Consider the following 27670-nt stretch of genomic DNA (forward strand, 5'->3'; position numbering starts at 1 on the left):
ATGACCAGGCACTAGTTGAAGGCAGCGTGGTGTTCAAAGATGAGGATGACCCTGTAATAAAGACAAAGTCAGTCACAGCACAGAGCATCACACATGCAATAAAATTCAAAGGCACGGCTTGTAGTCCAGGCTGAGCAGATGTGCACAGTCAGATGAGAGCCCCCCCTCCGCTCTTGACCCAAAGGCATGTGGTGGCGAGCACGCTCACCAGCGGGAAGCGCCCTGCGCTCGCTCGAGCAAAGCCAGTGACATTACTGTGACGGCTAGGTGGCCGAGTTCTGCTTGCCTACTTCCAAACACACTGCCTCTCTGTGCACAGAATGACATCGGAATGCAGATCAGCAGCGCTCGCTCACTCTACCCGCATTCTTGGAATATCTGTTGCATCGCATCAAGTAGCGGCGCTTGAGCCAAAGATGAGCTTTTCAGCCGTGAAATCCACAATACAAAAGATAAACAAGGAGATGAGCAAGTAGCAAACACATCTCCAAGTAAACAGTGTCTCTGTGCGACGGAAGGAAGGTCAGCACACGATGGGAAAACGTAGCACCCGAACGTACCACTGTTCCTGTCCCTGAGGTGGTCAACTTCCCGCACAGTATTAATTGAAAGATTGTTTATGACACTGCCAGGAGTGACGTAAGGGTCAGTTTCAGGGTCGATGTTTGGATAACCTTTCCATGGCTCACCAGGACGAAACTCTAGAACAGAGGTTCAGAGAAGAAGCTTATTTTGATTATTTTTTCTTAAGGAAAAAACTGTCTAAACAATACATCTCTTAACGACCAAAAATACAAAACCTTCTAAGCATTTAGTTGACTAAATTCAGTTGTCTTTTCACTGTATTTGCTTTATTTCCAGTTGTTCTGGTCCCACCTCACGAGGGCAGAATCTCCAAGCGGGAAGATACACTCCTCTTTGTACAGTAAAACTACCGGCCTCAATTTCAATCTGCTAAAAACACAGCCTTAATGCTTTTCTGTAGCCCCGTTCCCCACCCCTCCACATGTCGTGACCAGGGCACGCAGGAGAAACGCAGCTGAGCAGCAGGAGCCATGCGAAGAGCGAGCACCGGCGGCGCGTACCTGGCGGCCAGTTAACACTGCTAGAGCCATTAGGCGATTTGGCACGGGGCCAGCCATCCCCAATAGATCCAGGAGGACTGGCTGGTGAATTACTGCTGTTCATAAAGTCGTATGGAACAAATGGAGACTCTTCCAGCCTAAAACCACTTGAAATAGCACCTAAAAGGAAAAAAAATAGTCGTCAAACATTTTTCATAGCCAATTTTTATATTTTCGTATACCTATTATACACAAAAACATGCCCACATAAAGCATTCATGAAATGTATAGCGGTATACTGCCCTCTTATGATAGCACGTTATATAGGAATCATACAGAATTATATAATCTAAACTGGAATGTCTCTGAATAATTCAGGAGAAAACCATACGAATAATCTCCCATGAAATCATCTCATTAAAATGGTATACTTATGAAATGTAACAAAAATATTGATTGAGGAGGGTAAGATCATTGTGTGAGACCCCAACTGGACAACAGGGGTCATGAATACATTTTGTGATGGGGGTGCTCTTGGAAGAAACATCTACAAATCTGAAGGGTCTTTAGCTACTGCAACGCTCTGTAAATTCTACTCATTCCTGGGAGGGGAAAAAAATAAAAATCACTGGAGGCAGAGCAAGGCACTAAAGCACTGTACAGAGTCTATTTGATTCTGTGCAAGCCCTGTGAGAAGTTTAAAAGTTATTACACGGCAAAGGCAAAGATATTCTATAGCTGTGAGGGAATAAGTGACCTATAACTAGTGATTCAATGCAATGCGGAGTTCAAACAACCAAATTCCCAATGCTGTTCAGAAAACATCACCTACAGCTAAAGGAACACCAACGCTTCTGACTTGTGTTCACCTGTAACCATCAGGTGAAGTTCAGGGGTGCAGTAGCAGGGTATCTCCACTAGATGCTTAAGGCAGCAAGTCATTTCGTAGTAGTGAAACAGCTGACAAATCTAAAAATACCCACACAATCTGAAGACTGAACAGTAACAGGAGACTGGAGACATAACTATCTTTAGACACAGAACCTTTGTGCTGTAGACTCAAATTTTAACTGGATGAGATTTCAAGCAACTGAAACAGTTGAAGTGTCATATGAATCCTGATTACTGGAATGAAATATGAAGCAACCAAGTCCACCTCCTCTAATACTAAGCGCAGCAATAGTACTAGTCTACCCCCCTAAGCCCTCCCCATTTTTAGAATGCAAATGTACACGTTCGTAACCAAAACCTGTAACTAAAAACGCCAGACATGACCAGAATGCATGCACACAGAGTTATTAAATCTCCATAAATCACCTTAAGGCCAGCAGGGTGGGTGGAAAGCAAGCTAGAAAATCTAAAGCTTTTGGTTTAAACGTGTACAAAGCATTCCAATAACTAGTAGCGATAGTCACGCTTAGGTCTGGTTAAAAAAAGGGATTCTGCACAACGTTTCTACTTAATCTCATCACAAGATCACTTCTGTAAGTAAAAGCATTCAAGAAGGCTATGGGCTGCTGTACAAGACAGGCAGCGAGTTTGGCACAGACACAACCCAAATTCTGACAGCTACAAGCAACACAACCAACAGCGGTTACAACTACAGGCCTAAATATAGCAAACCTCCATTTTATACATAGAATGTGAAAATCTGACGCATGACGTCAAATGCTACTTAACGGCCCGTTTGACATACCATGTTTGCTGGAGTTTTGATCTAACGATGTGTTCACAGAAATGCTGTCTACTGTAGTCCATTTCCTCAGTCGAGATTGTGGCTCTTTAATACTGCTCATATCCATGTTTACATTCAAGTTTGAGTTCATTCCTAAAAGCATACAGAGCTTATGAAATACAGACTAAATGTTTTTCTTGTGCTAATTACCACTATTGTCCTGATCAACATTTAAGAGCATATTACTACGGTTATTTCATGCTTCCAAGTCTCTGTTTTTTGAGAAACATTCTAGCATTTAATATAGTGAACTTACTACAGACAGAAGCTAAGCTAAGCAATGCAAAGCACTCTGAAGTTCTCAGCTCACGCCTTCATGCAAAAATGTCAGTGGAAGAAGCCATTGAGGAAGGCAGAGGAAGTAAAACGGGGCCTTTCTAACGCCAGCCTCGCACCAGCACAACAGCCGATCTCACCTGCACAAAGCAGTACTCCACTTTGAAGAGCTAAGCTCAGTTATAAAAGACACTTTTCTCAGCAGGAGGGTGTGTCTGTACTCATCCCTGTTCAGCAGGAGTTATGTACTGGTACCTGCAGTTACCTCATTCCCACACTTATCCGGGCTGTTCAACAGGACACCTCACCAGCTTCTGAACCACGCTGGCACAGGCAGAGAAGCACTTTGCGAGGGACCGCACCAGCAACACTACTCCCCTCCTCCATTTATCCAGCTCACACTGTATGAAAACCTCAGTAAGAGAAAACAAAACTTGTCTTTGCCTGTTCTAAGCTGTTGTCTGTATTTCAGAATGTTTATCTGCCAAAGAATCAACACCATGCCACCTGTGGGAACCAGCTACTCTGGGCTTTTGGCTCTGGCACACCTGCCCCCTTTCCAGGTCTGTACGTATCCGCAATTCACAGCCACACCTGGTTACATTTCCAGCCCTTCAGGTCTATTTACTTTGTTTCTGAAAATAAAATCACTACAACATTTTATCTTAGGGCCAGAGACACACAGGGAACTTCTCAAATCTCTACTAGAAGCACCTTCATTCAGCACTGGAAACTAATGCTTCATTTTGTTCCTAAGTCAATACTCCCTGCCATATAAAAGCTGGTTTGGTTAGTTTTGTTTGGTTTTTTTGTTTTTTTTTTTTTGTTTGTTTGTTTTTTTTTCCCCCTCATTTGTTTTTCTTAAACGCATGAACAGCTGCTGATGCCAGAAAATCAGCCCCTTGAAAAGCCTCAGAGAAAGTGCCTTGGTAACAGGACAGCTGAGTTTTACAAAATATAACATCAATACGTGAAACAGAAAAAAGGAGAAGTCCAGTCAATACAGTTGCCGACACCTCTCCCTCTGGCATTTTGCTGTTGTCAGAGCAATAACCTTTCTTCTAACTCTGAAGAAGCTTGCAGAAGACAGACCTCTAAAAGAAGGAAGATCACAAGCTGGCAAACAGGCACCTCTAGCTGACAAGGTCAATGCCAGCCCCTTGGCAGGCACAGACCCACGGCCGTAGCTCTGTATTTGAAACCTGCGGACTGAGGGGTGAACGCTCGTCCCTGGACATAACCTAGAATTTAAACAGTCTTCCCAGAAGTAATTTTTCATATCCAATTGTGAAAGATTTTATATGGTTCAGCTACACTCACCATTTGGCAGAAAGAGGTAATTTTAATATTAGAAATACTGAATTCTATAAATGAATGAGGATGTAACTGCAGCACCCATCCCCAATCTCTGCTTTTGATGAACAAATATCTGGTGAAGCTCAATAAATTCAGCTCCCCAGAAGGTGAAGAGGACCGCCCTCTCCTTTTGTTGCTAGGTCTCCTGATGCTTGTATTAGAACACGGAGAAAAACAACATACCTGCAAGATTTTCCAGAAGACAACTTGGCAAGTTCAGCGCCTTCTCACATGACTGTGCTACTGTACTTGTGCACTTAGAGGACGCTACCAATACTCCTCTTGACTCAATTATTCACCAAAGGGTGAAGAAATTCCAGCAACCTACTATTTTTGCCCTTAAGCTTTTATTTGCGGACTGAATGTGGCTCCTCTTGCTTATATCACTATTCAGTACTATTCCAAAGGGCTCCCACAGAATTCTTACACATACTGCAGCAGATTCCTGAGGGACCTCAAAGCAATCCTACATATACTGCAGGTTCCTGAAACGTGGCAATGATTAAGGTGAGAAAGCAGCTACTTAACAATAATTTGCAGCAATTCAACTCAAGAAATAAGCCAGAAAGGAACCTAATGTAGGCAGGATGCAATTGCTCACCATGAAGTTTGGTGAGAAAGTTAAATATTCCTTTTGTTAGACCTATCATAGCATCTGGAGTAGCTAACGAACTTCATTCTTATGCCTTGGCCTTTGAATGGAAGCAGTAGTTAGACCTTGATGCCAATCAGCAGCAGCACCTATTCAGCAGCAGCCTGGGCTTAAGACTGGCCACAAGCAAAATTCCAGTGAGCCACATGCAGTGCAGCAGCACGGCCTGCACCGACCCACCGGCTCCGTGACACTCCCCCTATAAGCACAAGGATTTCAGCAGCGGTCTCTATTAAACAATCTCTTCTACAAAGGGCAATGAGAATGCAGGGGAAATCAGCCCAACAGAAATGAGCAGATTAGAATAATGTAGAAGAAAAGCAAACTGAAGAGGAGGAAAAAAATAGGGGTAAGGAACAAGAGGGAAATGGTATACAGTTGTAGTAAGTATAAGATAGCATTAAAAAGGGACCTAAAGTAAGGAGAAAATATACAAGCCTGGAATTTCTGAAGTAGAAATTGGACAGAAGCCTGGAAACATAGGGAGAAAGAAACAGGAGATGTTTGTGTTTATAAATGTTCAGACATTTTGCCTGAAATGAGACAACCGTTCTGTAAAAATGCAGAAGTAAAAGCTTTCTTCCCTGGGCAAAAACCTCTGAAAGGGAAACTAACATTTTCTTCTACCCGTGACATTCCAGATTCATCGAAAACGTTTTTAAAGTCCAAAGAAACAAGACCACATCAATGGATTCTTTGTACGGATTCTACTTCTAAAAGTCCTTTAGCTCCAGGAATCATAACTGCAAAAGGACTTTGTATCATTCTCAGGCCCCAGAGGATAAAAAAAAACCCAGAAATAAAAGGAGACAGACGTTCTTTTAAGAACGTAAAGCATTTTTCACTGGAACACAGACAGTCACTTCTGGGAACGAGTGCACTTGCAAAAAAAGTTCTTTAGTGAGCAAAGGTAACTGGATACGCCCCACCGAGAATTACTACTTCCATTAAAATCCTAAGTACTAAGAGGATTACAATCACCATTGTTTTCAGAGGAGGCAGGCAACGTGAAAAGAGAAGGCTGTGTGTCACATAAGCATTAACTGATTGTATGAAATCAGCATGGAGAAACCCACCTATAGGGAAGCTGCTGAACGCGTTTATTGGTGACGGCCCTTTTTGTAACTCAGGAGTAGCATGGGGTATGACGTTCTCAAGGAAAGATTTCATGGTGGGTTGATGGAGTGACTGCTGCTGGGAGGGTGGAGTTTGCTGCTTCATTAACAGGTTTGGATCAAGCTGACGGGACTGTTGCATCATCTGTTGCTGCATACTAAGAGATCGACCCTTAAAAAAACAGAGCAGTTACAATAAAAATAGGCAAAAGCTTTTCCACATTTAAAGAAAGATCATGAAATGCAGCTTTGTGCTCCGTGCATCTTAGCACCGCAAAACCCCAGCATTAAGCTAAGTCACTCCTTTAAAGCTTGTCAAAATCCCATTCGCTCTTGCACACTTTAATACAATTTAGAACAAGAAACGCAGCTCAGGATGAAAAAACGGTTTTTAAAGATAGCTTGAAAAGTTAATAATAAACGTATTTATTTACCTGCTGCTCCTGCTGTTGACGACCACCAGAAGGCATGCTTCTTTGATTCTGCGCTTTTTGCTGCTGAGCCAACAACCGCTAGGAGACAGTGTTTTGTGGTGGTTTTTTTAAGAACAGTTTACAGCTGACGTAAGTCTCTACTTAGACTTTCAAACAAAACACAGAGCGACTAGCTTTGTTAGCTTACCTGTAACTGGGAGATCTGAGAAAGCTGGTTTAACTGGGACAGTTGATTCAACATGGCTACCTGTTGTGGGCCAAAGAGTGGGCTCAGGCCACCGTTGTTTGGTGCATACTTCAGTAATGATACTGGAACCTGCAAAAGGGACCAGAATGAAGAGTGACTGATGGTAACGGGCAATTAGTTACACTAGATGTAGAATATTAGAACCTCTGGCCAACAGTTGTATGGTTTCTGAAACACTCATCGAGCCAAATACATTTCCAAATATTTACAGAATAAATACTGGCAACACCAGTAAATAAAACACAAGCTTCTGAAGCAGCACTTTGGTAGTCTGTACACAGGCTGTTTTACGTATCCAGTTACCTGAGGGGATAGTAATGGAGGAGGCACTTGAGCACGTGGATTAGGCTGAGATGAATTAAGAGGTTGTGCTGGAGGCTGCTGCATGCTCCTGGGCTGTGCTGCTATATTACCAACACCAAACATACTGGGATTGCCATTCTGCGGAAAGGATGGACGGTTAGCGACAATGAACCTCTGCTGCTGCTTCTCCCACCCCCATGCATTTGCATTAGAAGTTAAACACATATCAATCACATAGGTAGCTAGACTTTAATATCAAAAGGCATTAAATGCTGTCAAGTAACATGCCAAGGATATGCACGCAGCCTTACCTGTCTAACAGAATTCAAGTTTTGCATACCCAGCCCTGCTAGGGAGCCAAGGGCTTGGTTAGGTAGTGCATTATTTGAAGGGGGAAGCTTCATGTTTTGATTGGACATAAACTGCATGTTTTGGGACTCGTCTGCTACAATGCCATCCTGATTGGACAGACAAACCGATGCGCAACAACCAGCCAGCAAGCAAGCAGAAGGGAGAAACCATTGCCAGGAACAGAAGGGAAGAGTCACATGACAGTCCAGCACCAGCAGGAAATAGGCAGAAAACAAAAGAGATCAGGTTAGTCATTTGCACTGCAAATGGGCTACAGAAAGTGCTTAGTATTATATATATCAGTAAGTTAAAAAGAGCAAAACATATCTTATGGATTAACAAGAAAGCCCTCGCTTTCCTCTCCACTAAGTGCAGAAAGCTAAGGAACACAGAGATAACTACTTAGAATGCAGAGTCAAAGAAGTTTAGAGGTGTCCACCAGAAAGACACCTACTAACCTTATCGAAGTAAGGACCGCGATCCATGGAAGACTCTTTGGAAATCTGAGGACGAGAACCAGGGCCTTTTCCAACCACACGATTGTAATCTCCAACGCCGAGGCCATGCTTATCCATCTCCATGCGCTTATCTTGCAATAACCCTGAGAAAAGGTGGGAGATGTGACTACAGCACTGCATCAAAGATTATTCCGTTTTCCAGACACACTAGAAACTGGTTTGTGCTTACAAAGGGCTGAACTACTACGGCTCTCCAGATAGATACTAGTAAGAGGAAACATCAGTCTAGCTTTCAACTCGCCGGGCGTTACCGAAACGGGAAAGGCAACACCATGAATCGATGGCTACAGACGACTTAAAACTTGCAATCAGCAAAGTGTCCACAGATTTTGCCAGGCTTCACAGAAGCATTATCTTCAGTTTTCTCTTGAAAACAAGAAAGTGTTCATTGTTTAAGGGTGAGCTTCAAGTTGTGAATGCCACCTTTTTTCTTTTTAGTAGCAATAAGCATTGTCTTGGCTTCGAAGTGGTATCATTTGTGCCATATTTCAGAGGCTCTTTAATTTGACTGAGCTAATAAAAAAACACCTCACAAATTTCAAGTATTTGTGTTTATTAAAGGCAATGATAAAAGATAACTTAAAATTTAATTCCACTAGACAAGCTAGATCAAGATATAAGCAGAAATAAAAGCAGTCCATTTAATACTTCAATGCATGCAGTGCAAGAGAATGACTTTCCAAGCAGATGTTTTAAATTCAAATTTAAAAAATTGAAATAATTTAAATGTGAGGCTTGCCATTAATATTGCAATCTGAAATTCAAAGAACAATTTATTTATAAAATGGACTGCGAGCCCAAGTGAAAACACCCAATTTTAAACTTGAATAAAGAGTGCAACTACAATAAAAACTACAATGCTACAATTACTTTTAATTAAATATTCTATCGCTATAACACATTGCTATTAATGTATTAAAGAATTATACCACTTCTGGTTCGCTAGAGGAATCGTAACAGTCAACGGATTCAAATAAAAACTGCTCACGAGTCATTTTACACTCAGGTTTGAACGTTTTGAAAACAATTGTTCGGTATTTAGTTAGTTCTTACAACTGAAAACGCGTTCAAGAACGAACCACAGCGAGCGAGCGCAGCGCTCGGATCATTTCTGTTCATGCTCAGCGAAGGTACCCAGAAGGCGAGCTGGATACTTCTGCTACCAGAAACAAACCCACCACGCCCTGAAAACATTCTTTCGTGTCAGCTTAATACATGTAAGCTTCGCCTGATTTATGGATGATGTTACTATAGCGACCAGGTGATTCAGGTGTGCAGCGCTACTCACGCACAAGTTTTTTTTCTCAGTAGGGTATTCCTTTTCTTTAGGGAAACAGATTTAACTAGACAGCTATAGCTGTATATATATTATATATTGTTTTTAAAAAGTAATTTACAGATGGATATAAACTAAAAGAGAGACTGGAAAGGAAAGCAATCAAACCTAGCTAGGTTCTCCTAGCCTTACCTCCAGACATGTCCATCTTATTGCTCTGTATGGTTTCTTCTGGTGATTCTCTCTGAAGTAATAAAATGCATCATAATTACTTAGTAAAAATTTTAAAAGCTAAAACAAAAAGATTCCTATACACTATTTCAATTCAAACCTGCAAGAAAGAAAAATCAAGAGAAATCGGATGCTATTCTGAAGCACTTTCTCCCTTTAGTTGTTACCCAACTGAAAGCAGGTATCTACACCAAAAAACCTACGTAACATTAAGGAAAACATCAGACTATTGGATGAATACCTGGGTAGTGCTTACACAAATACTTTTAAGCAATTGATAGGTCTTTTTGTAATGAGGATGAAAAGAAAAGGGATGGGTGACAGAGGACAGACAAACAGAAGTAAAAAGGAAAATACTATGAAAATGAACACTAGGCAATTCAGCATTTAATCTTTGTGCACTAGAACTAGCACTGTAAGACGGCAGGAATGCCAGGTAAAGGTAAATACTTACTGAAAAACTGAGATTTGTGAATTGCTTAAGGAATGGATTGATCCATGTTTCATCTTGCTTGTTTCCACCTTTCATTATTCCCTTAAAAACAGAAAGGAATTCCTGTGATACTCAGAAGACGTTTACCACCTACTGCTTAAATTACATCATAAAATGTTATGAATGAAGCTTAATGGGTCTCCGCTCAGTGCGGCAATCCGCTCTGACTCAGGTTTTAGAAGCGATGACAGTGCTAAAGCCTTGACTCAACCTCCTCATTACCTTTGTGGGCATTTTTTTCATATATGGTGGCCAATTTAAAGACGGGTTAGCTTCTTGTGAAGAACTGCTGTTCCACATTCCAATCTCTACATCCTCCTCTTCCTCCCAGCTGGTCTGACGACTGCCTGTCAATGGCATATCATCTCCACACCAACTGTCTTGCATAGATTTAGGCCCTGGTTGTGAGAAAAATTGCACATTAACACCTCAGGAGCACCTGACCACCCTTAATGCAGAAGTTGGCTTGATGTTTACTTCAAGATAAAAAAAGCTCTCAAAATGTAAAGCTTTATTCAAAGATGACGCAGAAAGCACTCACCAGGTTTATTTGAAGCCTGTTGACCAAGAGAAGCGTTTCCCCAGCCAGAGGTGCCTGCTGCATCGCTGATGGGCTCTCCCCAGCTAGTACCAGTATCCATGGGTTTACCCCACGCTGAAGTTCCATTATCTACAGTAGTGGCTGGAGTAGAAGGCTCTCCCCAACCTTTTTAAAGCAGTATGAGTTACTGGCGTGTTTTTAAGGAGGATTTAAAAAGCTATCTAAAGAGACTCAAGTGTTTTGCCTTTTCTAGATCCATAACATACAGCAAAAAGCATATTAGTACACATTTACATTTTGTATGAAGGTAGTTATCACAACTCTAAGCTGTTCCGTTAAAAAAATACCTCACAAAAATAGAAATTTCATATGTAAAGAATTACATTTGATAACAGAAATTTCTAAGATAAAGTTCCAAAGAGCTGCTCGTATTTAAGCCACTCCTCTTCGCAGTTGAAAAAGAAGCAGAGCACAAAACACTTCATAAACACCATTCAAGCTCATCTCCAAGTTTCATTATTCACTGCTCCCAAAGCTACAAGATCAGGAAGTCTGACCTTGAGCCCATATAAAACCACAAAAAAGTTCATCCTGTCCTGTAGCCGCTCAACGCTTTTTCTGGGGTGGTCTTTGGCAACATTAAGTTTTAACTGTTTTAGAATCAAATTAAGAAAAAGACTTTCATTCCTCAGATACTATTTTAAACATTTTCTGTGCTCCCACACCCCAGAATTCAAGCCGAGCTGTCTAGTCTTTATTACTCAAGCTATTTCAAACTAGACAGATCTTCCAATCTGTATAAAAATATCAAACATTTAGGAGCAGTGCTGTTATTTTTTTTTAAATAAATAAAAACGGTGCTTCATTGGCACCTTCCCCTTTCCCCTTTGAAACTAAAATACTGTTATACGAAGCAAGAACAAAATAATTGGTTTACAATTAACAGAAAACACAAATTTGCGTAAAACCAAGCCTTACCAGAACCCGAACTGCTCTCCTTGCTAGACATGGCACTTGAAGACAGTAGCTGCTGATGTACCTGTGCTTGCTGGTCTGAACTGCTGCTACTGTTTGGGACATTTTTATTCCACATATTCACATTTTTGTAGTTGTACTTGCTTGGATCACCCCAAGCAGAAGTTCCATCATCAATTTCCATTTTGCGGCGTATTGATTCAGGGGATGGCTCCTCCCAGCCAGTGGGTTCTTCCTCCTTCGCTGGTGCCGGCATCGGTCCGCCCAGCCAGCCCGACCCTGGGGGCTTGTTTGTGGCAGACGGTGCTCCCCAAGAGCCAACATCTTGTTTGTTCCATTCTGGAGAGTTGATCGGCTTTGATGAATCCCCCCAACCTTGAGGCTGATTGGATTTCGGAGGGTCTCCCCAGCTCTGGTTCTGATTAGACTTTGCAGGCTCATCCCATCCTGAAGAATTATTTGGGTTTGTATTATTACCTCCCCAAGGAACAGAATTTGATTTACCTGGCTCATTCCAACCAGACACTGATCTGTCACTGTCGCTACCTCCTGAACTGGATTTCTTAGCCTCACCCCAATGGTTACTTCTTGAATTTTCGCCCCAGCTGTCACCGGCAGAAGCTGCCCAACCCTGGCTGGCCTTTTGTCCATCTACCCATCCCTGTTTGATCTTCTGTGCGTCATTCCAAGATGACTTCTCCTCTTTGCCACTTCCCCACGACTGATTGCTCTTGACCATTACTGTAGCAGCAGAATCTTCTTCCCACCCCCCTTGGCTGTTTGACCCTTTGGAGTCTCCCCACCTTGTAGCAGACTTTGGATCTCCCCACCCTGATACAGATGAGGTATCGTTATTATTAGGGCTAGGTCTATCCACACACCCCCCTGAGCTGGAAGTCTGTGTCACAGAGCCTCCCCAGGCCTCTGTCCCATTGTCAGTTTTTCTTTCACCCCTTGGAGACGTTTCGGTGTCCCAGGCAGTGTTCTGTTTGATTGGAGTCTGTCCCCAGCCAGAGTTGGAAAGGACACGTGGATCTAAGTCAGTTCTGTTCACTATACTTTGGAGTAATGCATGCTGGTCAACTTTCCTTCTCTCTCGATTCTGTCCTTCTGTAGTTACTCTGTCTTCGTGGCATCCAGTGCTCTCCGAACTACCTTCGCTGTCCCCCGTACCTGTTTTGGCCCATGCGCTGTTCTGCTCAGTTATCTGAGAAGGAGCAGAACTCTGGCTGTTAAGGTCATCCTCCTCAGTAGATTTCCATCCGTTTGTAAACTTCCTGCTGTTTCCATTCACGCCTTCATTGGAATGCTGATTACTAGGCAGTTTACTCCATTCTCCATTTGAAATGTTAGTGCCAGTGTTTTGTGCCGGGTTGCCCCATCCTCTTCTACTCCCGCCAGCACTCGCACCATTTCCACTTCCCCACGGCATATTCTGGGAGTTGACCGTCCCTGCCTCCCACACCCCTCCTCCTTTATTCCCGTTGATTTGAAAGTTAGTGCTGCCAGGCCCGCTAATGCCTGGCTGCATTAGAGTTGCATTCACAGTGTCACCATTAGCTTGGCTGTTTGGGCCTGAACATTTGTCTCCAGAGTAATTAGAACCATAGGCACCCCATGTAGTACCATAAGATCCACCGTTTTTTGTCTCACCATTGCTAAGATGAGAAATGGAAGTGCCGTTTGTAACTGGAGAGGCCTGAATCTGAGAATGATTCATTGTGCTCACGCGCCAGGCCCCATGCCCTGTATTATTAGGCAGTTCGTTAATCTGCACTGAACCAGCAGAGTTTGGTAAACTAGAGGTCATAAAGTTAGTAGTGTTATTTGGTCCATTCATTTCAGTGTTAAGGTTTTGAGGTTGCCCACTGAATGAAACCTTCCTTGTACCATTTACTTCAGAATCACAATTTTCCTGAAGGCTTCCCCAGGAACCATGGGCTGAACCACCCACTTTAGAGTTAATACTCTGACTGTTAGATATCTGACCTATGGTACTGCACTGAATACTTGTGCCAGGATTACCGCTCCCTACAGACCCTTTCAGGGCATGTCCATTGTTCTCCAATACAGGCCAGGCACCATGGTTGCCATTCGAATTCAAAGTGCTTGGATTTAACCCTCCATTTGATGAAGAGTTTATGGTGCCCCAAGCATTCATTCTATTGTTGCTACTTTCAGATTTGCTGTCAGGAGCATCCACAGAAACTTGACATGTGCTTATTATGGTTCCATGGGATAAACCCCATGGCCCATTAATACTTCCATTGCCCACATTATTGCTGTTGCTACCAACCACAAACTTATTTTGAGAACCATGTCCAATGCCATTTCGAATGCCATCATTTTCACCACCTGTGCTCCCTGAAGCCATTATAACGAGGTTTCTCTCTGACCCAGAGCTAGAGGCAGAGTCAGTGTCCATACATTCTGATGTCAGCTCTGGGTCACTGCCAGTGATTGATGGCCATGCTTCTTTGTCAGAGCCGTCTACAATAACTTTATCCCAGTTTGTGCTGGAGTCACTATTTGAAGAGACTGGTCCCCAGTGAGAATTTTCATAATGGGATCCTAGACCACTGTGGTTCAGATCTAAAGAGAAGAAGGAAAGTCCAAGAGCATTATTATAAATTTAGTATTACACCTTCATAAAACAGAAGGGAAGAAACTAATGTATAAAGATACGAAGCCAAGGATTATTTTGCTTAGCACTACAGCCACTGACGGGGACAGAGAAAGCTGTCCAGAACACCGCTGCATGCATAACCTAGAATGCTCCTCACCAGCATGCAAAGCGGCACTCTCACAGAAAGCAAAGAAGCACTCCTAAAGGTAGTTCTTTGTACCAGAGAAACCAGTTTTTTTAAAAAATGCTCTATCTCACCATATATGAAGTATTTTCTAATAACATATACATACTAAAAACAATACTATATAAAAATCAAAGACACCGAAAGGCAGAAATCTAAACGGGATATTAAACTGACCTAGCAGAACCAATTGCTATGTGACAATAGCCAGAGAAACACACACCCTCCCACCCCATTAAAAGACATTCTGTAAGATTTCTTCAGTTATTTAAGATCCTTTCTTTTAGACAACAATTGGACACAAAACCCAGAAGCCCAGCCTGAAGTTCTGCTGCTGCAGAAGTACAGATTAATCGCAGTAGCTGAACTGACACTTCTCATTTTCATTTATGTAGGAACTGGTGTTTCTTCTTCAGTAAATAAGCTGATCATGTCTGGGAATCAAGAGGACATACATCCTAGTTAACTTATACACTTTTTCACATGCACCATGGAGTATGTGGAGTACCACGGAGTATTTGTGATAAAATAAGTGGTATCAATTTTCATCTCGTATGCCTAAAGCTTTACTGCAGAGACCTCCCCCAGCCAAACTGTTATAGTAAAACATAGTCAGACAGGTGCACCAGAAGATGAAACTATGAAAGCACGAAGCACGTGAAAAACAGTAATGAAGCTGGCAAGAAAACACAAGTGCGTGATGTCAGCAAAGTTTTTTTACTTCGTATTCACTTGAACTGAAAGAAAAACCACGCTAGTGTCCGCTCAATTGCTGCATCTGTAGCAAACTATGCTTCCCTGCCTTTTAAAACATTCAGGCTGTCAAAAAAAAAAAAAAGAAAATGTCAACTTTTCTTAGTAGTGTTTTGGTTTTATTTAGAATATTCAAAACATGCACACCTAAAGATAGGAGGAAAAAAAAGTTGTACAGCTCCTGCTCATTCTCAATGGATTTTTACAGCACATGCCTTACATCTGTCTAGAAAAAGGCACAGCTGCTTTGCCTGAATGCCGTCATGAAATTGTGCCTGTTCGTGCTACCAGACAAGGCTAATAGCAACAAAATGCTACAATTACCAATCCTTATTTCTCTCAAAAGCTATTTCAAGAACATTTAGTGACTGGCTGCTTTAGAAATATAACTCTAATTTACAAGTGTCTTGTGTTTCCAAGAAATACATGTTAACTGTGAGGTCTGAAAGGAAGCTGCCAGTCTCACCCTTCTGCTACAGGGAACGCCAACTGCAGCAGCACCCAAGCACCAAGCTCCGATGCCCACCAACCCCTACCTACGGCTCCGTAACAACTAACTGAGTTGCAACTACTCTGCTAAAGTGTTAGTCAAAACTGCTGCTTACTTAGAGGTTAAAAACACGTACAGGATTGGCAATGGGCTCTCACGTGCAGGGATCGGTCGGCGGGAGCCTGTTCTCAGGGCTCCAGCTCAGCCGCAAAGAGGGTCCCTGCGGTTTATTGTGTGTAAGTGTGGCTGAAGGATCCGAAGGGAAGCACAGCTGATTTAAAGAGAGACCTTGTTTCGGTGCTTCCACCTCTTAAAAGGAATTTGATAACACCACGATAAGCAGAAAACCCCACATTTTTAAATTAGAGTAACCAATTTCAAATACTGCATTATTTGAATTTATGATCTTGATGATCTATAAGGGAACAGGAAGGAACAAAGAAAAAACCTTACATTTAAGTTACTGTGGCCAGTTTACTAAATATTACACTGATGAGCAACAAGTTTTGGTCTATTTTTAATTAATTTTTAATCAATATCAACATTATTCCTCCTACAGTGGAAAAGAATCTGGCCAAAGACCCTGCCTCCAAGAGTACGGGCTTGGGGCGGCACAGAGCAGGGATCACCCACTGCTCCTCCGGCCACCAGGACGATGGACGCCTGAGAGCACCGAAGCAATCGGTTAAGCTTCACATGGGAACTACAATCTGAGAAACAAGGATGCTGGCACAGCAATGGGGAACTGGGGGTAGTGGAAAGAGACCTGTGGCCAGTAGAAATAGCACTGCAACAGTCAGAAGAGCCTGGCAGCTCCACAGTCTTGAAGAGAACAACGCAGCGTCCTTGGGAGAACTGGAGGATGTTTGTTCAGCTGAACATAACCCAGAACCGCCTATGAATGTGCTGCTCAAAAAACCACCGTAGTATCCGAGCAATTGTCCAACACCACTCAAGGTTACAAATCTTACACTGATATTTTTAAAAAAATACATCTAACCTGTATTAAACCACTAATCAAAGTTAAGAGTTGTCTGTACTCTCACAAACCAGAGAATCAACAGCATCAAAAGCTGCTCTAACAAAACAAAGTCTTGATTACATAAATATCATCCCAGTAACACGGTAAATTTTAAAAACAACACAGAACTATACAGATGGCAAACAGCCCGAATTCAGCAAGAGAGATACAGGTTATGACTACAAGCCAGAGTGAAATGCTAAACAAACCCTGATTTGCCCAACAACAGAATACATAAAAAGAAAACATGTATTTATTAAAATTCTATTATAATTTAGATGTGCTACACAGCTTGTAATGAGCCAATATACAAACAGCATGTAGTGATTCATTTCCAGTCACCTGGAAGTTTACCCAATTCTACACAGCACTACCTTGACTAACGGTCTTTCTTCTGGACATAAATGTGCGTTAGTGATTTCTAGCGCCAGCCACTGTTCTGAAATATTCCTATCTGAATCTCCACAACCCTCAAACTTCTGAGGTTAAGTATACAAATCCTGAATAACCACGGTATTCTTTCTGATTTTCCCTGTCTGGCAGATACCACAAACACAGCCCCAAACCCCAAAATGGCAAAGTTACAGCTGACACCATACTACATTTGGTGCACAGCAACGAGCCGATCACAGCCTGCTCTTGGTTTTCTCCCCAAAACTATTTAGAAGCTGCAACTGAACTTTTGCTGCTTAAATCCTGGACAAAAAACTTACACAAACCTGACCTTTTTAAAATTCAGTAATCTGCTAAGGTTCTTCCAATAATTTGTGATTTAATAATTTAAAGCTTTCTAGCTATGAGCTACCCCCGCAGGAAGTGTTTGCAGAAAACTATGTATTTTCTGAAGTAGCTTGTTTGTTTTCAAGTACTATCACATGGTCTAAACTAAACAGTAGGACTAAGATGTGTATATTAAGAAACATCGTCATCTTGCTCCCTCTGTCTCCTTTTCCAGTCCCAGAACGTACTGGCACCCCCGGACTGCCAATACTACACCTTCCCAATTATTGTACCTTTGGCCCTTATGAAAAAATGCATTTTGGTAAACCAGCTTTTTAGCTTTTATTAAACAAGCTGAAAAGCTCCTTTATTACGAAAATGACAGAACCAGAAAGACGAGATGTTTGTTAGCATCACGTATCTGTTTCTCTGTGGTAAAGAAAAAGGTATTGAAGTCTGTTCGTGTCATCTTGGAGTACTCCAACCCAAGAATCGGTAGCTGCAGCTGTCTGCCCCTGCAATAGCTTCCGAACTGTTAATGCAGGGCAGGAAAGCTGGCAGGAGAAGGGTAGAGCCTCCCCCTGCGCCCAGCCCAGCACAAGTGGCGGCCCTCCTAAAGGGGACTGTCCTGCACGCCCTCCCTCCCCCCCCCACAGGGCGCCGGCCCTGGCCCGAGCTGGACCCAAGCCCCCGCAGCACTGCGGCGCGTCAGCACAGCTCGCCCGGCCCCGGGAAAGAGATGAACCCCCAGGTTAGTTTCCCATCGCATGAAGAAGCTGTGCTGACGGCACAAATTCAACACAGGGAAGAGAGGGGAGGGAAGAGGAGAGGAGGATTAACATCACCCCTTTGAGAGCAGTCTTCAAGGTAATCAGAAGAGCTGCAACATGAAGAGTTCTCCTAAGCACTGTTGTGCCCACAGCAGCCTGACGGGCACGGGCACGGCCAGAAGCAGAGCCGGTGCAAACCATCGACAGCACGAGCCACGTTACTCCAGAGCATTTCTTACGGCACGTCTCCAAGTGCTCACACAGCACACTCGCTCCAGAATACCACTTAAAAATGAACAGCGACTGTTCTTCGCAATCATACCCGGTAAACAACGTACACGGCTGAGGCCTCCATGTACGTGCTACCCCAGCACAAACTCAGCATTCAAAACTGAAAGGCCCCCAGCCACGTGTCCTCCCGTGTGCTGGGAAACGTCTCTGATATAAAGCACAGGCTTGCACAGGTTAGTCAGTTTAATACCACAAAGAGGCAATTTAACATGTAAGCGTAAAGGTAAAAAAGACACTTAGTATTTTAAAGCTAAGGTGCCACATAGTCAAAACATCTTTTTGGTATGAATTCTGACGTATTTTAGAAAATTAAAAAGGTTTAACCAAACGCAGTATGTAATGGCACAGATAATGACTGACAGAAGTATGCTTTTACACAGCACATGCTATTGAAAAACATAAGCCAAAGAATAAAATAGATAAATAAAAACCACGACAAAATTGTGAGAAACACGTAACTACTGCAAACACACGAAGCAGGGGAAAAAGAAAAAAAAGGTGAGATTTAAATAGCTAACCTGACTGATTAGGGGAGTGGCTCACCAAGTCCCGAATGGGAGGCATGCCTACAAAAAAAAAAAGGCAAGAGAAGTACAGAAGTGTTACTTCATTAAACTAGCCCTTTGAGAACAGTCCCCAAACCACACGTTACTTTTAAGCCATTTATGAGCACCCCCTTTTCAGGAAAGGTTTCCCTCTGAGCCATCTCTCAGCCTGGCCGACCGTGCCAGCGACAGCAAGTTCTGAACGGCCTCGCCCACGGCGCTGGGCACACCACAGGGAAGAGACAGAGAGCAAACCCAGCTTTCTACCCGGAGCATTCACATTTAAGTATTAGGAATTTTGCTTATTTTACTAAATATTTCCACTACTACTTAGTTTTTATACATTTGGCATTTAATTAACCATTTAACATGTCCTTAATTTAAAAAGTTTGGTTTATATAAAAAAGAGGAAGAATTAATAGTCATTGAAACCAAAACCAGTTAATTATTGACTGTACTAACTTAGAATTTCAGAGGTCAGCCCTGAAACTGAAGCAAGTTCATATCACTTTTGAACAGCACGCTTTCTCCACCTGAAAGTCGTTATTTTGCTACGTGATTTAGCAAACAGAAATAACTAAACATAGTTCAACTCTGGTTTAACCTAAGCCTGTGCATAACAAACTTTCATTTACCACTTTCATAGCTTCTTCCTCCTAAGTGCCCCATAGGCAGCGTAGGAAATCAAAGTTAATGTTTCAAATTCAATTTCAATGATTCAAATTTTACAGTTGGAGAGCATAACTGTTACATTTAAGGCAACGTTTCCTAAGTTAAGTCAACCTCCATCGCTACTAACTGCAAATCCCAACTGCCCCCTTCTCCCCCAACTCCTACAATAGCCAAGAAACCCCCCTCAAGTCACAGGAAGAACCTTTTGTTTCCAAAGGCTCTGGCTGTAACATCATTTCGCAGCTCTGCTGCGAGGTGCACGAGGATAAAGCGAGACCCACTCACGTCAAAGGAGGAAGCCAAGCAACTGGACGAGCGCCAGGAGCCTGACGGTGCTCTCCCGTTTTGTTCCATCCCACCGTTGTAAGCAATTACTGCTGGCAAGTATTTTAGTTCACCTTATACATGATCTCGTTGTGGAATAACCACCTGGCTACTCTGATGCATTGTAAAGCAGAGGCCAGCGCAGCACTCGGGACCTTCCTTCCGTCTGAAGTTTACACAGGGGAAAATTCCAGTAAAGCAAACAACTGAATTGGGTATGAAAGTGTTGTGATAAAGAGCTACTTATGTAGAGTTCTTAAAATAACCACCTTGGTACAAGACTGCGTCTGTTTCAGAGGTACTACATGGCGTGAGCTTCACTTGTGAGGCTTTACAAAAAAGATAAGCCAAATGTCCTGAAAACAGCAGGAAGAAAAACCCCACAGGACTACCCCTTCTTAAGCTTCACTTCTAAACAAAGCAGATTAGTTTTCAAAATAGAAGATGACTGTCCACACAAAACACAAGACATTTTTTTGCCCATTGATAAAAGGAAAAAATTCTCCAATACTGAAGGTTTAAAAGCTTCCTGTGGCCAGGACAACTGAAGGACGACTTTCAATTTAGCAGTACTTGTGTTTTACAGAGCACTGAGCAAACAGCTGGAACTGGCCAGAAAGCCTACCCCGGGGTCTGTCAGGGAATGACAGATACCTCAGCTGGAGCCAGTACCGATTCCAGCAATTTTGACTTCACAGATCCATCCCAATATCTATTAAATAATACTTTAAAAAAAAGTTGACAACTTAATCTTCAAAGATATTCCATTAAGATATAAAATTTGTTAACCCAAATGGCCTGTACATGGATATTGTTTCAACAGGAAGGGATCTACAGATACATCAAATTTCATGAGATTTTTAATTTCAGAGATAACAAGGAGAGTACCTAGAAGTTGCTGTTGGAGGCTAAAAGAGGAACTAGGGAGAGGGAATGAGTAAGACTGAGACAGGCAAATGACAGTAGTATTTCCTTTCAGGTACAAAGGTGTCAGAAGACACCAAGTCACCCTTGCATGCCGCTGGACGATGGCCACCTCCACGTTACCTCACAGGCAATTCAGGAGACAGGATTTTGAAGTCATTACAAAAATCCAGCACTGAAAAATTATTTTCCTTTGCACTATCATCTTAGCTACATCCCTCAAAGAGCCCGACAAAACATCCAAACCAGACATTGCTCCTGGTTACACAAGAGGGAAGACAGACGGCGCCAAGAAAGGAGGCCCTGGCCTCCCGGCCCCGCCTGTCGGTTCCGACCAGCCTGCCTCGCACACGCGGGAACGCCCCGAGCACAGCGCACGGTCAGCGAACACCTGACAGTACAGCCACTGACAGGATGCTACACACAACACCAGCATTTTCTTCAGGTGGGGAAGCGATTTGGCAACCCTTCTCTCCCCTACAGGCTCGCAGAAGCTTTTAGTTACCAGCTGGACCCGCAGACATATTATTCTAATAATTAACATATTATTCAAACCACAGAAGTACTCCTAGTACAGCAGTTGCCTCAGACACTCAGTATGGCATTGTGGTAGCACTGCACAGGGGCATGTTGATAGCCTAAAGGTTGCCCAGCCATGGCAGCACAAAAATCAAGCAAAACTGAGCAGAAATGGGGAGAATGCAATACACAAATGGGAACCCAACCAATTAAATATTGGGCTGGTGCTCACAAGAAGTGAAGCGAAGGACAGTATACTCAGAAAACCCTCTGGATACAAATGGGAGGTTTAATAAGTTATATAGAATAATACTTCTTAGATTAGCTTACAGGTGAATTTTTATTTAACTTGCTACCACACAATTTGACCAGTAGAGGATATATGCGGGAGAGGAGGCTTCATCTGAGAAGTGAGCATATGAAAGGTTACTTTAAACCTGACTATGGACAGGAATAAAATAATACAGGCAAAGTTAAAAAAAAAAACTGCTTTAAAAAAATCAGTTCTTGGAATGGTAAAAGCTCTATCAGTATGTTACAAAAATAATACTGGAAAGTAATACTGGAAACATTCCTCAAGGGGCACACGGATAAACGGCTTCCAATGCTTTGATTGTTTACTTTCATTTTAAATACTGCTTCTTCAAGAATCAGTAATCAGAACAGCTCAAAATTTAACTAAAACTTGAAATATCAAGGCTATTTTCCAGGAATCTATTTTGTAACTGAAGGGGCTAGGAGTCACATCCTTTTAGTGTATAAAGCACTGATTTTGAGAAGCACTGGGAATTCAGAAGTTTCAGAAGAAACTATCTGCGTGTGTTTTAACACAGCAGTGTACATCACCGCTATGTGCGTGTCAAAAAATAAACACGAGCATAAAAATAAGGAAGTATTTGTCCAACATATTAAGCATTTGCATGCATTAATACCAAATCCCTTTGCAAATCTGGATCCATACAAAGGAAGTTACTTTTACTGCCCTTATTGTCCAAAAAAATTTGCTGAACTGCACGCTAGCACATTCACTGAACGGCAAGTTATGCACATGTAACAGGTAAGTTTGTTACTCCTGAAAGGGTATCTGAAAAGAATGCATAACAACCCAAAATAATAGAAGATAACTAAACTCAAATACTAATAGTAATACAGGCAAAGGTTGATCCATTTTGTAAGACAATCTAGCTTCAGGTAGATGAACAAAGAAAAACTCTGACCTAACAACAAAAAGCACTTCCGATATTCTGAACAAGTCGTACCCTATCTATATCTCCAGGTAGGAAGAATAAAAGTCTTGAGATGCATTCAGAATGCTCTAGGAAGTGTCTGAAAGACCCTTCTTGTGAGATCCGTGTATCCAAACTGGATGCAAGAAAGGTGCTTTGTACCACGGTCATGCTCGGATCAATTACTAGGGTGAAGACTGGAAATTCAGAACATCGCAGTGGTCATACTGGCTTCATCATCTGTTCAGACATGTCTGTTGTACGCTGCTAGCAACAACAAGCAACTAAGATGTCTGAAGTTTCAGCGTGAAACTTGCACAAAGACGGCTGGAACCATCCCGTAATATTAAGCCACGACACAGGAAAATATCTCATTATGCTACAGCTTACATTTAAAGTTTAAATAATATTTGCTCAAATATTTCACTGATAATGGAATTTAAAGTATTCGACTTCAGTTAAAGGAAAACAAGGTACCTCCCCCTCACCTGGCTGTTTTTTGCTGCTGTTCGGCACTTCTCCGTTGGTCTCTGGCTGTTTATTTGTGACAGTGCTGCCTCCTGACTGGCCGTTTAATACTTTAGGAGTAGATCCCAGGTTTGCAGCTATAACTGGTAACTGCTGACCTCGTTTCAGAAGCTGTTTCTGTTCCTGGTGTCGAAATCGCGGTGGTACTTCACGAGGAGGGTATCGAGGCAAGGTCTGCTGCTGCTGACTGTTGGCTGTGGCCCGCTTGGCATTATTATTAGTGCTGGTTACTGTGGAAGTGCCGTTAGAGGTGACAGGCTGAGGCTGGCTTACACTTGTCTTTGTTTGTTCTGGCACTACCCCCACCCCCAAAAAAAAGAAAGTTGGACAAAGTTATTCATAAGAACAGCAACTTAAAAAAAATGAAGACTAAGTCAATATTCTTAGATGTGCTTATATATTATGTAATGGCAGCATTTTTTCTGGTTCAAGTTGTAACTCATTCCCCATTAAAAGCTCAATTATCCCATAATCACACAGCTTTAATAGCACAGGTCTGGAAGCAGAAATATATCTTGCTATCACTCCTAACAAAGTTATCGCAGTTAAATTATACTACTACTAACAAGCTTTCTATGGCTTTTTTCTGACAAATCAGCACTATGCCAGTTTGTTTTGGCATTTAAACTTTATTTTAAAAAAATATCGAAGTACGAAAAAAAATCTTACTCCGATAGGAAACTTAAGTGTTACATACAGAAAAGTGTTCTTTTTGTGCAAGACCATAACAAGAGGTGAACAGAACATCCAGAACGTATTGTTAAGGCTTGCCTGCTTTACCAACCCTAACATCCAAAACGAAGGGGAATAGGTAAAGCCCTTCAGGTTGCCAGCAGGACAAGCCAACAGCACGGGTAGCCCCCGTACGCAGCGTGGCAGGACCGTGCCGGCACTCGTAAAATGCCAACTGTGCAACGGCAACTCCAAGTTATCTTTCAGTCTTCAGAGCGCAGCCACTCCAAGGCAAGATGAAGGTCGAGTAACTTGCAGAGGTCAGCTCTAAGCGAACACACTGAGCTCAGATGCTGAATAAAGGGAAAACCGCAACACCCTCAACTTAACACCTCCGCCCAACCAGTACAAAAGCGAGGGCGGGAGGCACGGAGGTGCTCAGGGTAGGTACCGGCTTAGTAAACCATGCTCAATGAATAGGAAGGAAGACTGCGAGCTACTGGATGCGTGCTTCTGGTGCTGCTGCTGTTCATCCCAACCACCACACCAGCTACGCTGCACTTCCAATCCTTTACATGACGGCTATGCTAATGTAGCTTTCAAATTTCATGGATGGGATATCCATAAAGCGTGTTTACATTTAGTGTGGAACTTTCCGAGATCCCTCAAGACTCGATCGTGACCTCCCTCAGCACTGACCTGCCTACGTGGTCAAGTCACCGCCTCTACTCGGAGCTCCACAAAGGGAAACGGGCAGGTTTAGAAGTTACTGGAAAAAAAAATAGTTTAATCCATGCGGCAATTCCTGCTGCTGACAGCAAGGGCACCGCTCGGTAACGCAACTCCTCTGGCGACAAACACTTTAAGAGGTTCCTACCAGCTACAGGTCACTCCCTCCCCAGGGACGCAACCCTTTCTGGGGCTGTACAGCCAACGGAGGGGAAAAGCGACCCAGGTTAGAGTCATTTCCACTTTTTTTTCACTGAGGTCCTACGAGAGAAGGGTTCAGGACACAGCTCCATCGGCACCTCTAAGGTGGTGGCTGGCTACGGAAGAGGACCGACCCTGCGTGCTAGAAAGGGGAAACTGAGGCAGGTGCTACTGCTCGGCACCAGCAAGGGCTCCCGCTCTGCACCGCTGGGCGGGGAGGCGCCCGATGGCACAGGGGGTGTCAGTGACGATAAGGCTGGGCTTATCTTCAAGAACAGTTTTGTACGCTGGCAGCATCTACACATACACGACTTGTGGCTTAAGAGCAGCATCCTTAAACCATTCCCTGCTGTGGCCCATTTAATTTTCTGGCATGTCAGCAGCAGGAATATTGTTACTACATGACTGAAAGTGTACTCTTCTGGGACTTCTTAAATTCTTTGGTTTTGTTTAAAGACCATTTTATCATTTGCTTTCAGGAACAGACACATGTAATATAACAAAAAAATAAAACAAACTCAAACTTTTGTTTAAAGAATCAATTTCATTGCATTCAAAGATTTTGTTTGAATTTGTTTTGAAATCAAAGACTAGAATACTGTTACTGTTACTTATGACTGTATTTTTAATTTCTACTATAACACACAGTCACATACTTTGAAAAATACAAACATGAAGGCCTTTAGAATAAAATGTCACCTAAGAATCAGCAGCTGCGTTGTGTTTTAATGGAATCTTATCTTTAGGCTACTTAAGAAAATTAGAAAAATTGAGGGACCTCCTTGTTTCACAGGTGGCAGCTACAGGCCTTTGGCAGAAGTCTCACGGGGGAGGAGTACCACCCCCGGCTCCAGGCTCCTGCCACAGCCCCACCACGTCCCCTCCTCGGGCACAGCAGTGCCCGGCCCGCTCTGTTTCACAGCTGACTGGAGGAGCACAGAACTAAGGGGAGGAATGGCCAAGACATAAGTCAATTTAATGTACAGAGCACTGGGAGTAAAAGGTATTCAAAAGCTGTTAGATAAACTGGCAAGTTGATAAAAATCACCAGCACCATATCAGATTCCGTCAATTTAAGTTGTTAGCTGTGCCTAAAAACCCAGGTCACTCAGAACAGATTCCTTGCACAATGTTTTGATGCATGCCATGTGACAACGGCTTATGATCAAAGATTAATTTCACCAATACAAAGAAGTAAAACAAATCTATTTCCATTTATTCCTTTTCCAATTTCCTGGTTTAAAAATAATTAAAAGACCTGAAAATGACCAAGCCTTTGGGGGGGCTATTTTAGCAAATAGCTGAGACTTTGTCAACAATTTAACGCACAAGCACTTAGCACATTTCTGTGGTCTAGGTACTGCAACAAGCTTCGAAATAGTAATTAAAGACATCTTCACATACCAAAACCTGTATAGCTACTGCCCAAATCGTAACTTTTTGATCTATCAATATGCCTTTGGCTGCACCTGATTCATGCCAATTCCTCTTTACAGTTTAGAGCACAGTTCAGCCTGCACCTGAGGTGTGCTGATAGCAATGGGCGGAAAACCACCGCTTTTTGCTGTCAGTATATCATTATCAAGCCAACAAAGTAGTCGGAGGTAACGGCACCACTTAGGGACACACACATCCTTCAGCGTTCTGCACACTGTGTTTCAGCTTGTTTTTTATTGGCAGCTGAAGTGGGAAGTACACCTTACCTGAAGAGGTTTTTGATCCAACATACAGCACCCCCTAACATGGTCAGTGGAAGAGATTCTGTTTTCCTGCACTACTACGACTATTCACGTACAATTGCTCCTCTCAGATAAAGTAAAATCGTTTCTATAGGACATTCCATGAAATGCCCAGAGCTGCAGTAGCACGTTTAGGGCAACACTGCAACGCAGCAACATTAATACTTCACTTTCCTGATGAAAGCTACTTTAAGACAAAGCGCATATTACTACCTGCAAGTCCACTGGATTCCGTTATCGAAACACTTTCAACTGTAAAAGAGCGCAACTAATAAACAAGCTACTTTCTGCCAAGCCAGCCCCTAAGCTACAACATGAACAAGACTTTGCAAGCAGTTCAAGAAAATTATATTTCTCATATATTCTATGCATTCATTTCCATAGCAAATACGGTAATTCTACTATGATCAGCAAACTAAATCAGAATCTTACCAGGTCATACAGTTATGCTAAAGAATATGCAGAGTTTACATTCGTATGCTAATTTCAAACTGAAATTAATCAGAAGTGCAACAGAATTCCCTTGCCTTTGCTTTCCCAAGTACTACAGAGTAAGTTTTAAGCTATACAATTTATGCTGTCCAACATTTTCTGGTCCACAGCTGCTCAGAAGACTAAATAATACATTAATATTCCAATATGGCTACTATAAATTCCAACACCCCTTAATCATTATCTTACTGTCTTAATCTGTTAGAAACAAGTTGCTTGTTTAATAAAAGTTTGTTCTGCACAAGGTATTTTAATTTAAATCATATTAAGGCAGAAATAGAATTTTAACAGGCTCACAGTCTATCACAGTTAATTTACTCGACTAGTAACAGCCAGTTTACAGAAACGACTATTAAAAATGACAGATTTTCATAAAGAACAAACCTGGTGAAAACCCACAAGGCAGGGGATGGTGAAGTTACAGTTTACAGAGAGATTCCAAAGAAAGACGCTTCCAACTTGTGTTGCTTTCCCACTCTGCAGATTTCATTAGAAAATGGAGGAGAAGCATGGTGTCATTTTACTGCTCCAGGAGTGCTGCCTGCCAACTCCTCCTGGAGTAGGGGCCCAGTGACTTAAACTCCCCCTCCAATAAAAAAAAAATGGCAGCTGTTTGAATAACTTTTTAATGCAGATGGAAAAGTTTCTCACTCGCACAAAATCAGCGTACAAAGATT

At 42.4% G+C, this 27670-nt stretch overlaps 1 protein-coding gene across 10 annotated transcripts in view; it reads right to left on the bottom strand.

Moving 5' to 3' along the window:
- The window catches only part of TNRC6A (trinucleotide repeat containing adaptor 6A), a 53747-nt gene that overhangs the window by 4540 nt on the left and 21537 nt on the right, over nt 1-27670 (bottom strand). For 6 of the 10 annotated variants that reach the window (XM_064461308.1, XM_064461309.1, XM_064461312.1 and 3 more), the window contains 16 exons: nt 23121-23456; nt 18941-18988; nt 11571-14159; nt 10593-10757; nt 10274-10449; nt 10013-10093; nt 9520-9571; nt 7992-8134; nt 7183-7320; nt 6820-6948; nt 6633-6710; nt 6160-6370; nt 2761-2892; nt 1086-1244; nt 561-701; nt 1-51 (listed from right to left, as the gene is read on the bottom strand). The exon at nt 1-51 is cut by the window's left edge and continues 57 nt beyond it. In XM_064461308.1, the coding sequence (XP_064317378.1) occupies nt 1-51; nt 561-701; nt 1086-1244; nt 2761-2892; nt 6160-6370; nt 6633-6710; nt 6820-6948; nt 7183-7320; nt 7992-8134; nt 9520-9571; nt 10013-10093; nt 10274-10449; nt 10593-10757; nt 11571-14159; nt 18941-18988; nt 23121-23456 (4629 nt within the window). Of the gene's footprint in view, nt 52-560; nt 702-1085; nt 1245-2760; nt 2893-6159; nt 6371-6632; nt 6711-6819; nt 6949-7182; nt 7321-7493; nt 7641-7991; nt 8135-9519; nt 9572-10012; nt 10094-10273; nt 10450-10592; nt 10758-11570; nt 14160-18940; nt 18989-23120; nt 23457-27670 lie in introns of all 10 variants that reach the window. The other 4 variants (XM_064461315.1, XM_064461311.1, XM_064461307.1 and 1 more) reach the window with 4 other exon arrangements.

This window comes from Phalacrocorax carbo, chromosome 10, assembly GCF_963921805.1.
Source record: "Phalacrocorax carbo chromosome 10, bPhaCar2.1, whole genome shotgun sequence".
In the NCBI taxonomy this organism is placed as follows: Eukaryota; Metazoa; Chordata; class Aves; order Suliformes; family Phalacrocoracidae; genus Phalacrocorax; species Phalacrocorax carbo.